The 14,580-nt window shown below is 39.0% G+C and overlaps 1 protein-coding gene across 5 annotated transcripts in view; it reads left to right on the top strand.

Annotated features, from left to right (window-relative positions):
• Positions 1–14,580, top strand: part of EPB41L4A (erythrocyte membrane protein band 4.1 like 4A) — a 260,546-nt gene that overhangs the window by 177,821 nt on the left and 68,145 nt on the right. For all 5 annotated transcript variants that reach the window (XM_089909174.1, XM_089909175.1, XM_089909173.1 and 2 more), the window contains 3 exons: positions 3,084–3,175; positions 4,549–4,626; positions 10,723–10,844. In XM_089909174.1, the coding sequence (XP_089765300.1) occupies positions 3,084–3,175; positions 4,549–4,626; positions 10,723–10,844 (292 nt within the window). The remainder of the gene's footprint in view (positions 1–3,083; positions 3,176–4,548; positions 4,627–10,722; positions 10,845–14,580) is intronic.

Here is a 14,580-nt window from a genome sequence, read left to right on the forward strand (position 1 = left end):
AGTTATTGTATGTGGCAAAAACACACAGAATTTATTCCGAATACCTGGCTCTTTTTAAATTTATGTTAACTTGCCTTTTAGTATTTGGATCATTCTGCTAACAGTGGGACAAAAACCAGGCAGCTGGTGTTAAAGCCCTGTATGAATGGGGGAATGAGTTTATATTTGTCATTTGCACAGGGCAGAAGTAATTAGGGAGCCCGTGGGAGGCTCTTTTGTTCCTTTAATATATTTGTATCCACAGAAACTTGAGAAAACCCAATTCTGGTTGGATCTTAAATACCTTTTATCCTTTCATTAGGTGATGGTAGTTTTAAAAAATATATTAAAAGTTAGATTTCCTGTGACCAGGTCTCTATTTGAAAAGCAAAAGAATACAGATGTTTCTGTGACGAATAAAGTGAAAACCTGTCCTAGAAAAGTTTAAGGAGATTTACTTTGTTTTCAAGTTTGAACATTTTTTTGTTTCTCCTCCACTTTCGGAAATCTGGATGATATATGTAATTAAATCACTTTGTGAAAATTCAATTTAGTATGTCAATTCCACCTTATTTGTGGATGCTTTTGCTAAAATGTGAAGGTGTCTGTGTCACAGAATAGTCACTAGTAGCCACCATTTCTTGTCAGTGAGAATGCCCAGTACGTTAGTCCTAACACACTTTGTGTTTCAGTTGTTGACAGGGAGATGGGTGCATATACTGAGAGAGGTGGTAGATTGGGGAGCGGAAGAGCAGCCTGTCCTGTACTGGCTTCTTCTTTTGCTTTTTTTTTGGTGAGGCTTGCTGGATCTTAGTTCCCCTACCAGGGATCGAACCCATTCCCCTGCAGTGGAAGCCTGGAGTCTTAACCACTGGATCACCAGGGAAGTCCCATGTACTGGCTTTATCTTATTTATCCTGATACACAACCAGAAGCAAAATTATCTTAAAATTAATGACCTGTGTATTATATATTCAGATAATCCAGTGACTTTAAAACACCGGCATGGGCTTCCCTGGTGGCGCAGTGGTTGAGTGCCGATGCAGGGGACACGGGTTCGTGCCCCGGTCTGGGAAGATCCCACATGCCGCAGAGCGGCTGGGCCCGTGAGCCATGGCCGCTGAGCCTGCGCGTCCGGAGCCTGTGCTCCACAATGGGACAGGCCACAACAGTGAGAGGCCCGTGTACCGCAAACAAACAAACAAACAAAACACCAGCGTGTTATATGACAAACTCTTAATAGTGGTTGCCTCTGAGGAGGGGAATTGGAGACAGTGGTAGGAGGGAGATTGAGTTAGAATTGTGTTATCCACTTTGGTAACTTTTGGTGTTTGTACCATGAGTATATATTTAAAAAGGAAAAGTAAAAGAAGACAAATTCGCCTCTAAGCGTTCCCATCTCCTGACAGGAGGCTTGGTTTCTCACCCTGCCTCCAACGATATTCTGTGATTTCCTCTGTGCCCCTTCCTCCTCACCTCCCCCCTAGTTTCTTTTGCTTTTGAGGAAAACACTTTCTGAATTGATCACCTTTTCTTCATCACCCCTAATTTTGTAATCCTTAACCCCTTTCACGAAAGCCACTGAAGATTTCTCCCCATAAAATGCAGTGACCTCTTTTCAAGCCCTGCGACCTTTCTGGGTCACTTGAGACTTGCCCTCTCCTCCAGCCTCTCTGACACCATTGCCTTGAGGTCCCTTTTGACCTCTCTCACTTCACCTTCACAAGCATCTTCACTGTGATTCCACTGTTATCGACTCTGTGCTCTCTCCCTGAGCAATCTGTTTTAGATTCTCAGGTGAAATTATCTGTGCCAGCAGATACGACCTCTCTCCTCAGCTCTACCCTTGCATGTTTACTGGCCCATTAAGCGTGTTGAGTTCCTAGTTCCATGGGCATCTCAGAATCAAAATAGCCTGAACTTAATGTCCATTCCCCCGCCCACATCCAATTCCTCAATTTTTTTCCACTTGCTGTATTTTACTACTTAGCAGCACCCAACTTAGAAACCTGGAACTTGCCCTAAGTTCCTTCCTCCACCTCTCAAGGTTTTGGAATTACAAAGCCTTGCTGTAACATGCATATATTGGCTCAGTTTCCATCACACCCTTTCATTTTGCAAATAAACTCCTAAATTGGACAGCTTCATTCTAGGTGGACTTGGGAGAAATTTCATGCATATAAATATTCTGCCCTTGTTAAAAGTGTGTGTATAGGGGGAGGAATCGTTTCAGTTATTCTTCTGCATTGACAACTTTGTCTTTATGAATCCATGGAAACCTTATTCCAGGGGCACTTCTACATTTGTGACTTGAGTTTGTTTTTTATTTGAGACTAAGTTAGCAATTATATAACTTCACAGAGCTTGTGGTTTATTATTATTTTAGTGTGGATACTGTATTTTGCTTGGTTTCCTATTCAGTCACTTAAAAAGAATAGTATCTTTTGCTGCACAGTTAAAATTACCTCTAATATTGCCTTTGTTTCTTATGTATTAAAATAGATAAGTAGCTGCGAGATTAAAATGATAGTTAAAATTAATTGTATACCTAATATATGGAACTTCACATCTGTCATGTCATTTAATTTATTTCCCCCAATAACTTGATGCAGAACGGAGAAACTCAGTCCTGAGACATTATTTAACTTTCTCAGATTACACTGCTGTGGTGGTCACACCTCCCAGCGACCCCTCTTGAGATTCTTTAGTTTAAGTGTGGCCTGTACATCCCTGAAAAAAATACAGTTAAAATTACATAAAAACTAGGTTTATGGGTGTCTTCTTTTTTTGGGGAGTTGACTTTCACACGGTCAGTATTTTTCCTGTTTTGTTCGCCCATTGATGACAGAAGAGTTTGCAGTGCTTCAGTGCCATCACTCTGATTATCCGTGGTCATGGGGTGATGTAGAAGAAGATAATAAAGGTGATGGCACTAAGATTTACATGGAACTTATATTTTGTATTTTTATCAAGAGATAATTATTTTTTTAATGTGTTAACAGTAATTTCTCTGCTTACTTGAATTTTTGGTACCTAGAAGGGTGGCTGTCATCTGAAGAATGTTGTGGTCTGTAATTTATATTCTCTCTCTGTTTCTCTCTCAGTGCAATGAAACCTCATTCTTTTTTGAAGCTCGAAGTAAAACTGCTTGCAAGCATCTTTGGAAGTGTAGTGTAGAACATCATACATTTTTTAGGTATGTTAATGTGAAACCTTTGTTCATTGTCCTAATAAATGAAAATTGCATTTGTTTTTGTTTTTAAAATTTTTTTTGATGTGCATATGTTTTTATAACAAGAATTCTATCCTGTCTACAAGAAGAAATTTACAGTGTTTCTCTTTTATTAACATTTTTACATGCACACACACATATATAGATATTTTCTTTGCTCATGCTACAAGAAAGGATCAAGGACAATTGCTTTTGACATTTATGTAATAAAAGTGCAGCTTTGGTATTGGTGGAAATTAAGTGTTCTACTGTGGACTTACTAAATTTGAAATGACTGTTAGCTTGGAGGTATGGAATGGGTGGCTGGGTATACAAGGCATACAGGATAGACCAAGGTTGGTCATATAAATTTCATAGGTATTAAGGCAAAGGGGATTGGATGAGGTCACCTGTGGAAAAAGTGAAGAGAGAGGAGCAGAAAGCCAGGGACTGAGCTGTGGGACCCTCCCAGCATTTAGAGGACAGGAAGAGCCAGCTGGGGAGTATGAGAAGAAGTAAGCAGTAGGGTATGGGAAAATGGAATATGAGAAAGAAAAATGTCTTAGTGAATAAGGAGCTAGCAGCTGCATTGCATGCTCCTGGGAGGTCACGTAAGATGAGGGTAGAGAATTGACCATTGGGTTGTGGGGATCCTGTTTGTGTCACATCCTTATGGTGTAAAGATAAAACTCAATTTTATCAGATAATACTTGAAACTCTATTTTTGGTTTTTAAATTTAAAACTAGATTAACTCTTCCCCTTATTCGTGTTTGATTTGCATGGAACAGTTTCCCCAAATAGCATGATGCTAGAGAAGTAGCCTTATAAAATGACCCATGTCCGTTGTGGAGTTCGTATTAAGAGAGGGATATAGCCCAAAAGGTCTGAGGCATTGCCTCTCGTGTAGTGGGGCTGGGCCTAGGAACTGCACGTGGAGGTGTGTGTCGAGAGTACCCTGGAATGGAAAGTACAAAGAAGAGTGAGCCACCCCATTAGATACGATCAATTGCCCTGAGAACCTTGGCTTGGTTCAATGTAGTGACAAAAGTTCCCAAGATAATTTAGTAGAGAAATTAAATTGATTCACAATAAAAGCTTCCTTGTGCGGGCAGTGATGTATCTGATAGTCTTCAGGAAGTATGAGTGTTTTGACATGATACAGATATAAAATACTAGAATGTCAAGTATTAGCTTAAAAATAATCGATTATTATTCCTGCCGATACGTAGAATGGATAAAATATTTTGAATGTGTTAAGCAGTGTTGCACTGTTACATATTTCTACACAGCTTTTGCTCAAGTGTTGCATAAGTATAGTTGTGATTCTCTATCTAATTTTCTTTTAAAAATTCATTAGAATGCCAGAAAATGAATCAAATTCATTGTCAAGAAAACTCAGCAAGTTTGGATCCCTGAGTTATAAGCACCGGTATAGGTAAATGGCATTTTTTTTCCTCTGGGCTGTGTGTGGGGTGTGTATGAATAAATATTTAATGCAGCTGTCCACATACATGCATGCACATTAAAGTTTGTGATCAAATTTTTTCCTTATTTTTCCACAGTGCCAATGAATTTGATAAGCATAACAGTCTATTAAACTGTCTTGACAAAAATGATTTTCTAGGTTTAATTATTTAAATTCTACATTAGCTAGGTTAAGCTTAGGGTGTTTAGAATGTAGTAGAGCTTATTATCTTCAGAAATTCATTTTGATCCAGTTATCACTTATCTCTAATTATGTTGTGATTATGAAACAAAGTAGATATTCTGAATAGTAGTTTTTTGGTATTCTTGGGACATTCAGTTGATCCTCTATTATAACACAATGTATACTTTATATCAGCAGTCCCCAACCTTTTTGGCACCAAGGACTGGTTTCGTGGCAGACGGTTTTTTCCATGGATGGGGAGGGGGTGGGTGGTGATGGTTTCGGGATGATTCAAGCACATTACAGTTACTGTGCACTTTATTTCTATTATTATTACATTGTAATATATAATGAAATAATTATGCAACTCACCATAATGCTGACAGGAGGTGGAGCTCAGGCGGTAATGCAAGCAATGGGGAGTGGCTGTAAATGCAGATGAAGCTTTGCTCTCTCACCCACCACTCACCTCCTGCTGTGTGGCCCGGTTCCTAACAGGCCACGGGGGTTGGGGACCCCTGCTTTATATTATGGATCAAATCAAATGTTTTCTGTAGCATAACACCTACATATAGTAATGCTAGCAAGTATATCTTAACTTTACAGAGCAGTTGCTAAGTGCCATGTATTGTGCTAAATGTATTCCATTTATTGCTTCATTTAATCATGGCAGTGTTATTAATGTTATCCTCATTAATATGTGAGGAAACTAAGGCTCAGAGACGACAAGTCACTTCTCAGGGAAACCCAGCTAGGAAGCAGTAACGTGGGGTCCAATCCCTGGCAGTGGAACTCTAGAGCCCTTTCCGTTAACATTAGTCAGACTGTTAGCATGTTGCAGGAAAAGCCTGATTGTCCAGCAGTCAGGCAGGTGCCTGTGTCTTTTTGAAAATGGGAGCCTTCTGTGTTTTGAAAAAGAATTTGTTTTGTTTCAATTCGTTCTGTTAAGTGGAGAGCCTGTGATGTGGAAAGCAGGGTGTTAGGTACCCAGAGGTACAAAGAATTAGATCTCACCATCTCTGCCTTCAGAGAGCTACAGTATTATTCAGGCAGTAAGGTGGTCCCAGGCCCTATAAAACCCAAGCAGGGTGCAGAAATGGCACTCGGGAGGTGGGACAGTGTTCTGTCAGTTCTACTGGAGACATCACCAAATGAAATGCTTACTTAGGAGACTTAAAAAAAAATCCAGGTGGTGTTTGCAAGATAATGATATGCCAGATTTTAATTCCTCTGTTTGATGAACCACTTTTTTTGTCTTGCTTGAAGCCAGAGATAATCAGTAAAGGAGTGATTAATATTAAATGTTCAGTGCATTAATCTTTACATATTATTCACTTGGATATTTGCTCATTAGCTGACTTAAAATAACACTTAAATATTATTGTGTTATAGATGTTCTTGATATTTGTAGGAAAGTATTCATTGAAATCTAAAAATTTAAACTTAAGGTTATCAAGGTTCTTCCGTAGATAGTGATATAATTACAGGAATTTAAGGAAAGAGTATTTTTATATTGAGAAAAATAGTTCATAGTCAGTATTTGGGCTGTTCTTCCAGTTGGGGCATAACACATTTCAAGGGTTATAGAGTGAATATGTAAATCTGTCTCTTTGTCACTGAAATGAAGCTAGTGAAAAAGCATCTGTCTTAATATTCTTACTGTTAAAAAATGTAATTAATACTGTTTAATGTATGCTGTAGTCGGTTTCTACAAATTTACCCATACCTGATTTCTCAAATTTATTGAAATGCAAATGCTGTGGTTATTGGGAATTATTATTAGAAAGTTATTGGATTTTGCATATTGAGTATCATTTCTTCCACAAAAGTAATTAAAGATAACCTTTGCAAATTGGAAACTCTGCTAAATCTGTTCAGTTTTGTGGCTGGTGTTAACTGCTTGGTAAGTCTTAATGAAATCCAAATCTCAGTGTCTGTATGTAGGAAGCACTAACATTACACCATCTCTGAAAGAAAGGTGTTTCATCCCACTGCCCAGAGCCAGGCTTACGCAGGGGTGGGTCTCTGACTGCTGGGTGGTCGCCAGCACATGGACTGTTAATTGGCAAAAGAGTAATAACAACCAAACTTTAATAAACATCATATGCCTGTTCCTTTATTTTGAGATGTTCTGGAGGTATCTTGGAATGAAGTAAGAGCTCCAGAAACATAGGTAGCTCCTTCCTTTACCCTGTAGGCTTTTAGAGCATGGGCGATAACGAATAGCATAACCAGTGGCTGCGGTGTGTGAGTGTGGGTGTCTGTGTGTATAATTGTATATGTGTTTATAGTGGGATGTATGTGATAGAGAAAGACAGAATTCTAGTCTTTACTTTCTCTCTTGCATCTTAGGGCTTGCAGAATACCAAGGAGAATCCAACAGAAAAACTTAGGGGAAGATTAGATAATTTTAGTGAAATGTGACAGGCAATCCTTTCAAAATTTAAAATTAAATTTTGGGGAAAAGGCTGAGCTTAAATCTGACAGTTGACTTCTTTTGTTGATTTCTTATCAGTTACCAATAATCTGAAATAGAGATTGATTAAATCTTTGGTTAAATATTTCGTTGCACACTGCTCTCTCTTTCTCTTAAAAACTAATCTTGCCTTTACCTTTTGTTAAGTTTGTAGGGGACTCCTGGTTTTGATGAATGAATGAGTTGTGTAGAATTTATACTCTAGAAATGACGCTTAGACCTAAGAACCACCCCTCAGGGACCTTGATGACCTTCTTGTAGAACTTAAATCACATGAGCTTTCCACATTTCATGAACTATGGAAGAGAGACCAAGTTCTCCTGAGAACCTCCTTTGTGTCTGGTACTTTTACCTGTGTTACTTTATTAAATCCATTCAGTGACCCATCAAAGGAGGTATCATGTGCTCATTTCTGTAGACAAGAAATATGCGCCCCCCAAAAGTAAGGTAACTGAACTAAAGACCTTTAACCAGTAAGTGGTAAAGTTGGGATTTGAACCCAGGTGTCTTTCCTCTTGTCCTCTTCCCTCTACCTCACTGATGGCCGATTGTATCCTCACTTTGAAGCTGAAGGGCTGCTGGCAGTGCCTCTCATCATAGGATGGGAGTATGTGTGCCACAGTGTGAGGGGCAGGGAAGTGGGTGATCCTGGGGACAATGCTCTGTCCTGTCACTATGGAGAGCCACCGGGTGTGTAAGAGCTCTTTCACCGACACTGAAAATCTCTACTGTTGTCAAGTGCTTTTTGCTACAAGAAAATACTAAGAATACCGTACAGAAGTATTTCTGCTAGGAAATAGTCTGAACAAGTATAAATAAGGAAAATGAGGCTCTAGAAGATTTAATAAATAAGCTGCTGAAGGCCACACACTTATAGCAGAGCTGCGTTTTAACCTGGGCTTGTAGCTTTAAACCAAATGGCTCTGCACTCTGTCCCTTTTCCCAGGCTGCCAAGCTGTGCCACACTGACCAGCTGGAGGACAGAAAGATTGTTCCAGTCCCAGGTCCCGTACAGCCTGTGCAAGATCAGTTTATGTTTCTGGACTTTAGTTTTATGAATCTTGTGATATGATTTTCCCATTTCTCATTTATTCCTGAGAGAGAAACCATGAGGAAAAATTGAATAATAAAGTAAAATCTCATTATAAAATGCCTCAGTGGTCCACATATTATTGGGTTATGTTTTTAGGGCAAATATTTTTTCCTCTGTGCAATGAAGTACATACTACCCAAGTCTTAGAGTAAGTTTGTTTTAAGTAGATGTTATCTTCACACTCCAAACCATTTCTCATAGTGGAATTTTGTTCTCTATATAGATTTTTTTAAAGATTTTCAGGGGAGAGATGTTGCTATTTGTGTTACCTTATGTACTACCTTTAAAACAAATAGTTAAAACTGTAGAAATATTCTCAAATTGATTATTTTTAAAAAATTATTTACTTGTATTTAGTAAATAATTCTATAATATTTTTATGTGTCTGGCATTGTTCTAGAAAATGTATAAATATTAATACTTAACATTCATAATAAGCCTATGAAGTGGTCATTGGTATTATTCTTACTTTAGTAATGAGGAAATGGAGATACAGAGAGTTTGAGTAATGTTTCCCAAGGTCAGAGAGCTAGGATATGACATCGCTGGGATTTGAACCCAACCTCCAGAACTTGTCTATTAACAATAAATTAATATGTAAAAGAAAACAGCAAAATGAAAGCTGGTAAATGATAATTTTCTTATCAAATAACATTATTAGATTTTTATTTATTTTCATGATATATAAGGAAAAAAAAGTAGTTAAATTTCAAGTGAAAGAAAATCTCTCACAGTTTTCCCCCCTACTCCCTCCCCTCCCCCTGGCTTCCATGAAGTCTTGAATATGAAGTACATGGATGGAACCTGTCATTTTAATTCCTCATATCAAGTCATATCCTCACTTAGCCTGATGAGAAACTTTTTTATGAGTGTTTTGGGCCCCTCTTTATTTCTAATAAAAGTGGATGAGGTAGTAAGGAGGGGAAGCTTTCACAGAAGAATGTAGGAGGTGAATTTGGCTTTCTAAGTCTTATTTAGTCTCTTTTAGGGAGAGAGCCACCAATATATATTCTGTAAATGTAGGATAAATGGGATTTGTGGCCAATAAAAGACTTTTTTTTCTTCCCATTAGGTGGCTCTTAACTGTGGTGAATCAAAGTATTGATAGATAATTAGAAATGCATTTTCTCTGTACCTAAATGATACTTTCTGTCATGAAAGCCAGAGTTGTTCATTGGCTCAAATTCAGCTGTGGAATAAACTTTTCGTAGGATGAATGTTGACTGAAATACAGCAAATTAAATTACATAGTTCCTCGAGTAGATTAGTTTGTCCCCAGGGAAAGCTCTCCCTGTTGCATCCTCACATACTCTTAAGGAAGTGGTACTGTGCATGGGGTTTTAGGCTGCTTTAAATCTTCCTGGGCACTTCCTGACTCAGGTGCAGTGGGCGTAATCAATGGTTGATTGTGTCACAGGGTTCAGAGTGAAATCACACTAAGTGGTCCAACTGGGGAGGCTCTATGACTTGCCTTATAAGTACAGCACGGGGACATGTTGATTCACGTAGAATCATTGCCTTCTGTAGTTTAGCCCAACACAGTTTCTTTACTATTTAGCTGTAGAACTGGTAGACCATCAGCATCCTCTATTTCTAGCCTATCATTCTACTTAAATCAAAACCTAACTCCTCCTTTAATAAATCCTTTCTTTCCTGGTTCTCCCTCTGAAAGATCTTCCTTGTGTCGGCTGAGGAAAAAAAGCGCAACATGAGAGCTATGAGTTCAGTTTTATCTGGGGCTTGCTGAGGACTAGAGGCTGAGAGAGAGCCTCTCAGATAGCTCTGAGGAACTGCTCCTAAGGGAATGCGTGCAGTCAAGCACACACCTGTGTAGAAGGTTGCTGGTAGTCAACGAGGAGCAGATGTCTCCGTTAATGCTTTTAGCACTTCTCTAAGTATGAGAAGATGCCAGAAACCGGGTTCATAAAATTTTCTCCTGAAAACACCTAACTATCTGAAGGCCTGTTCGGCCACTTTTTCCCAGCCTCATTCCTGATCTCTGTCCTGAACTCCTTTTAGAGTGTATTGAAGGTCAGCCACTTTAGTGGCTAGTGACTTCATTCTTGTAGAACCAGGTGGTGAGCGACATTCTTCAGTTGGCACTTCTGTCTTACCTAAATCTTTCCTATTAGAGTTTATTAGTTCCTTGGTTAACATTGCAGTGAGAATCAATTGAAAGCCCTATATACTTAGAACCTGTGTGAATCTGTGTTTTTTCTTCTCTCCGTACACTGCAGATATTCTCCTTGAGCTGTGGTGTAATTTTGTGGCTGTGTGGTTTTACCTGTGTTACTCAAAATGTTGTTTTTTCAAGTGGCAGGACAGCGTTACAAATGAGTCGAGATCTTTCTATTCAACTTCCCCGGCCAGATCAGAATGTGGCAAGAAGTCGAAGCAAGACTTACCCTAAGAGAATAGCACCAACACAGCCAGCCGGTAAGTCACAGAGCCCCCAACTCCTCATTGTAATCTTGTGTTTCCTTTTAGGCTCCTGGTTAACATACACTTAAGTGGTGACTGTAGCCCTGGAGGTTTTTAATTGTTAACAGTAGAATTTTTAATTTGACCCAGAAAATGTCCATGCAATCAGAAATTATTAATAAGCAGACAGGTAAGCAAGTTGAATCACCATAGCCTGCTTAATGACTATACTTAATAACTCTTTCTTGAAGGCATTAAATAAAACCTCAACTGCGTAATTTCTTAGTTTGGTGTAGCTGAGATTGGAATTGAAACAAATTCTTTGGCAAAAGTCTTAAAAAAAATACCGTTGACATAAGAGTCTGTAAAGAATTTAGTTTTTTGTTATCGTTGGTCTTTTATTGTGATCTATAATAAAGGCCATAAAGTATACATACTATATACCTATGCACATACACATAAGTGTATGTGTGTTTATATACATATATAAATATATACGCAGGCGTGCACATGCACACACACACACAATTTAACAGCCTGCAGCCCCAGAAGTCCCTGCTGTTTGCTTGGTCACATCCTCACCTTCTCCTCCCTCCCCAACCAGTGAAAACCTCTGTGTGACTGTGTGGTAATTATTTCTTTACTTTTCACTATAATTTTACTACTTATGTAGCCTTCTCTGAACAAAGTAGTTTTTTTGCCTATTTTTAAAACATTATATAATTGAATCAAGGGGTGTGTTCCTTTGTGTCTTGCTTCTATCAGTGTTATATGTAATATATACTAAAATGCATTCATTTTTCTTGCAGTGAGTTTTCTATTGTATGACAGCTTCTTATTCATTCTACTATTGATGGACATTTGGGTTATTCAGATTTTTTGTTTTTAATGCACACCACTTCTTTAATAAACCACCTCATCAGTCAGTTTCAATCCATGTTCAATGTTCAGAGCTCACGGAATTTTACTCTAAAGTGATCTTACTGACTTTGGTTTGTGGCTTGCTTACAGATCAGCCTTGTCTAACACTCTCCACCGGCTTTTCACATATATTATTTCACTTGAACCTCCCAGTAATCCTGTGAGGTAAAGCAAGGCAGACACTACGTTCCCATTTTACAGATGAGGAAGACATGGTCCCAGTAGCTAGAAAGGGGTGGGGCTGGGACGAGAGGCCAGATCTCCTGGCTCTTTCTGCCATATTGTATGAAGAGAATGGAATTTTTAATAACAATAATTAACATCTGGGGGGTGGTGGGGGGATGAATTGGGAGATTGTGATTGACATGTATATACTAATATGTATAAAATAGATAACTAATCAAAAAATAACATCTGAACATCGAATGACAGTTGGCAAAGCATTATGACAGCTGTTGTTTCATTTAACCCTCATGACAAGACTATGAGGAACGTGTTTTGAGTTTGCTCCACTGCTGCTGACTGTGAGAATGTCACCTGACTTACAGTTTCTAAAGTGAAACTAAATCTGATTGTAGGTCCCCTCCTCTCACTGGGCTGAGAGGAAATTAAATTCTTTCTGATGGTTCTACAGTGGTAAAAGTAAGACATGATTTAATTTTGCAGTGGGTTACCTGCCACATAAGTAATATTATCCCCATTTAGCTGATGAGGATAACCAAGATTATAAAGGTAATTTGGCCAAGATTACATAATAAGCAGGTGACTTAGGACAGAAATTCTAGCTTTAACATTTAATATCTTTATGTTAATATTTTGTGATTATCTTTGAATATGATCAGTCTTAAATCCCATTTGGATCAAGTGCAATGTGGTATAATTGATAAGCAAACTTTCAGATCCTTTGCTATTTCTTAAACACCAGGCCTCATGAAACTATTTTGAGACCAACCAAGAATATCAAAAGCATTCCTCGTGTCAAATCAACATTTCATTCCACCTGAGTTGCTGGAATCACATGTGCTTTTTACACAGACCTGCTCAGGTTGTTCCTTTTCCTCTCCTCATGTGCTCTTAGAAAAATATCTGCCTCTGTAACATTGTGTCTGTCTGTCTGTCTCTCCTTGGAAGCCGAAATTCCAGAAGCTGATTTATTTAGGGACAAGGGGTTTTGTTTTTGTTTCTCTCCTGGCTTATGTAGATCCAGCCAAATGCAGTTTTCACAGAGTAGCCTGGAACTGTACTGAGCCCTCGCGTCCGTCTCCCCTCCCCACTAGTGTTGTATTAAAACATACTCCCTCTAGGGTGGAGGCTGAGGAGATGGATAATGCACAGCCCAGTGTGCTCGAGGGCAGCCTCTCAGCATCAGGCTGAGAATCTTTTAAAAAAATGCAGCACATGTTATGCTTTTACTATTATAAAAATACATCCTCGCTTTAGGAAATTGAGGAACCTCAGAACTCCCCCTCCCCTGCAAAAAGAATATCTGTTCAGTTCCATTCTCTTAGCGCTAACACTATTTTATATAGCCTTCTGGTCATTTGCATATCTTTTCTGCAAAAATGATATAGCGGTGTTTTTATTTACTTTTTTATTTAATAACATATCATGAATATGTTCTAACAAGTTTTAAGTGTTCTTATATAGCACCATTTGAATGTCCAAATAATTTTCTGCTGCATAGATGCATTGATGTGACATAATTTATTCAACCAGTCGTTAGTTTTTGGATATTTAAGCTGTTTCAAAATTTGAAAAATATAAATGTAACTAAAGTGAATATTTTTGTAGCGATATCTCTAAGTATTCATGCTGATTTATTGTATGTATTTTAAACAATGGTATATTTTTATAATTTTTACTAAAAATTTTAGTAAATTTTTACTAAATTTTTACTAATTTTTAAAAACTGAGACTGCTGTGTGTACATTTCACTTTGGTTTTGAATTACTTTTGAAGCCTGTGTTCCACAAAACTGTGATGTGTTCTGGGGACCCAGAGATGACCCTGCCCTTGACAGCATGATTGTCCTGGGTGGGGAAGGACCATTTAGCAATGCCTGTGATGCAGAGTTATTTCAGTTGCTGTCATGCACATATGAAGAATGCTCTGGGGGCAGGGATAATGTTGTTCTATGTTTATTTGAATGTTACATATTCTTTTTTTTTTTTTTTTTTTTTGGTTGTGCTGAGTCTCAGTTGCGGCAGGTGGGCTCCTTAGTTGCGGCTCGTGGGCTCCTTAGTTGTAGCATGCAAACTCTTAGTTGCAGCATGCATGTGGGATCTAGTTCCCTGACCAGGGGTCAAACCCATGCTCCCTGCATTGGGAGGTGCATCCTTAACCATTGTGCCACCAGGGAAGCCTCTGAATGTTACATATTCTTTTTCCTCTAATTCAAATGAAGTCTGCTTTGAGCCTCAGTTGAACCCAGCTGGTAGAGAGACCCAGTCTCTAAGGTCATGGTGGGGTTCAGACTTGGAGTGGAACAATTGAAGAGGGCGCTCTTGTCTTCACCTACATCAGTCACTCTGTGCTCCTTATCCCACCCAGCAGGTCCCATTAAGCAGGGCAATTCTGTGTGAATCTGGGCCACTGTGAGTATGAGAGGGGAGGGGTTATTGGTAAGCCTGGAGCCTCCTGTGCTTAGGGTCAAGCCTGCCCCTTTAAGGTTCTGCTGTGGCGGTGGTGGAGGGGAGTGGCCTGTAGGTCCCTAGGTCACTGTAGCCCTCAAGCCTCCATCTCCTTCCCCACCAAGCCTTTTCTGCCACTCCAGGCAGCTCCTCCAAGCCCTGTCACTTCTGATTCCCACACTCTCAGCTCCAGAGCAGCC

Source organism: Delphinapterus leucas, chromosome 3, assembly GCF_059928025.1.
Source record: "Delphinapterus leucas isolate spDelLeu-1000000601 "Yukka" chromosome 3, BTC_Dleu_Yukka2, whole genome shotgun sequence".
NCBI classification, from domain to species: domain Eukaryota; kingdom Metazoa; phylum Chordata; class Mammalia; order Artiodactyla; family Monodontidae; genus Delphinapterus; species Delphinapterus leucas.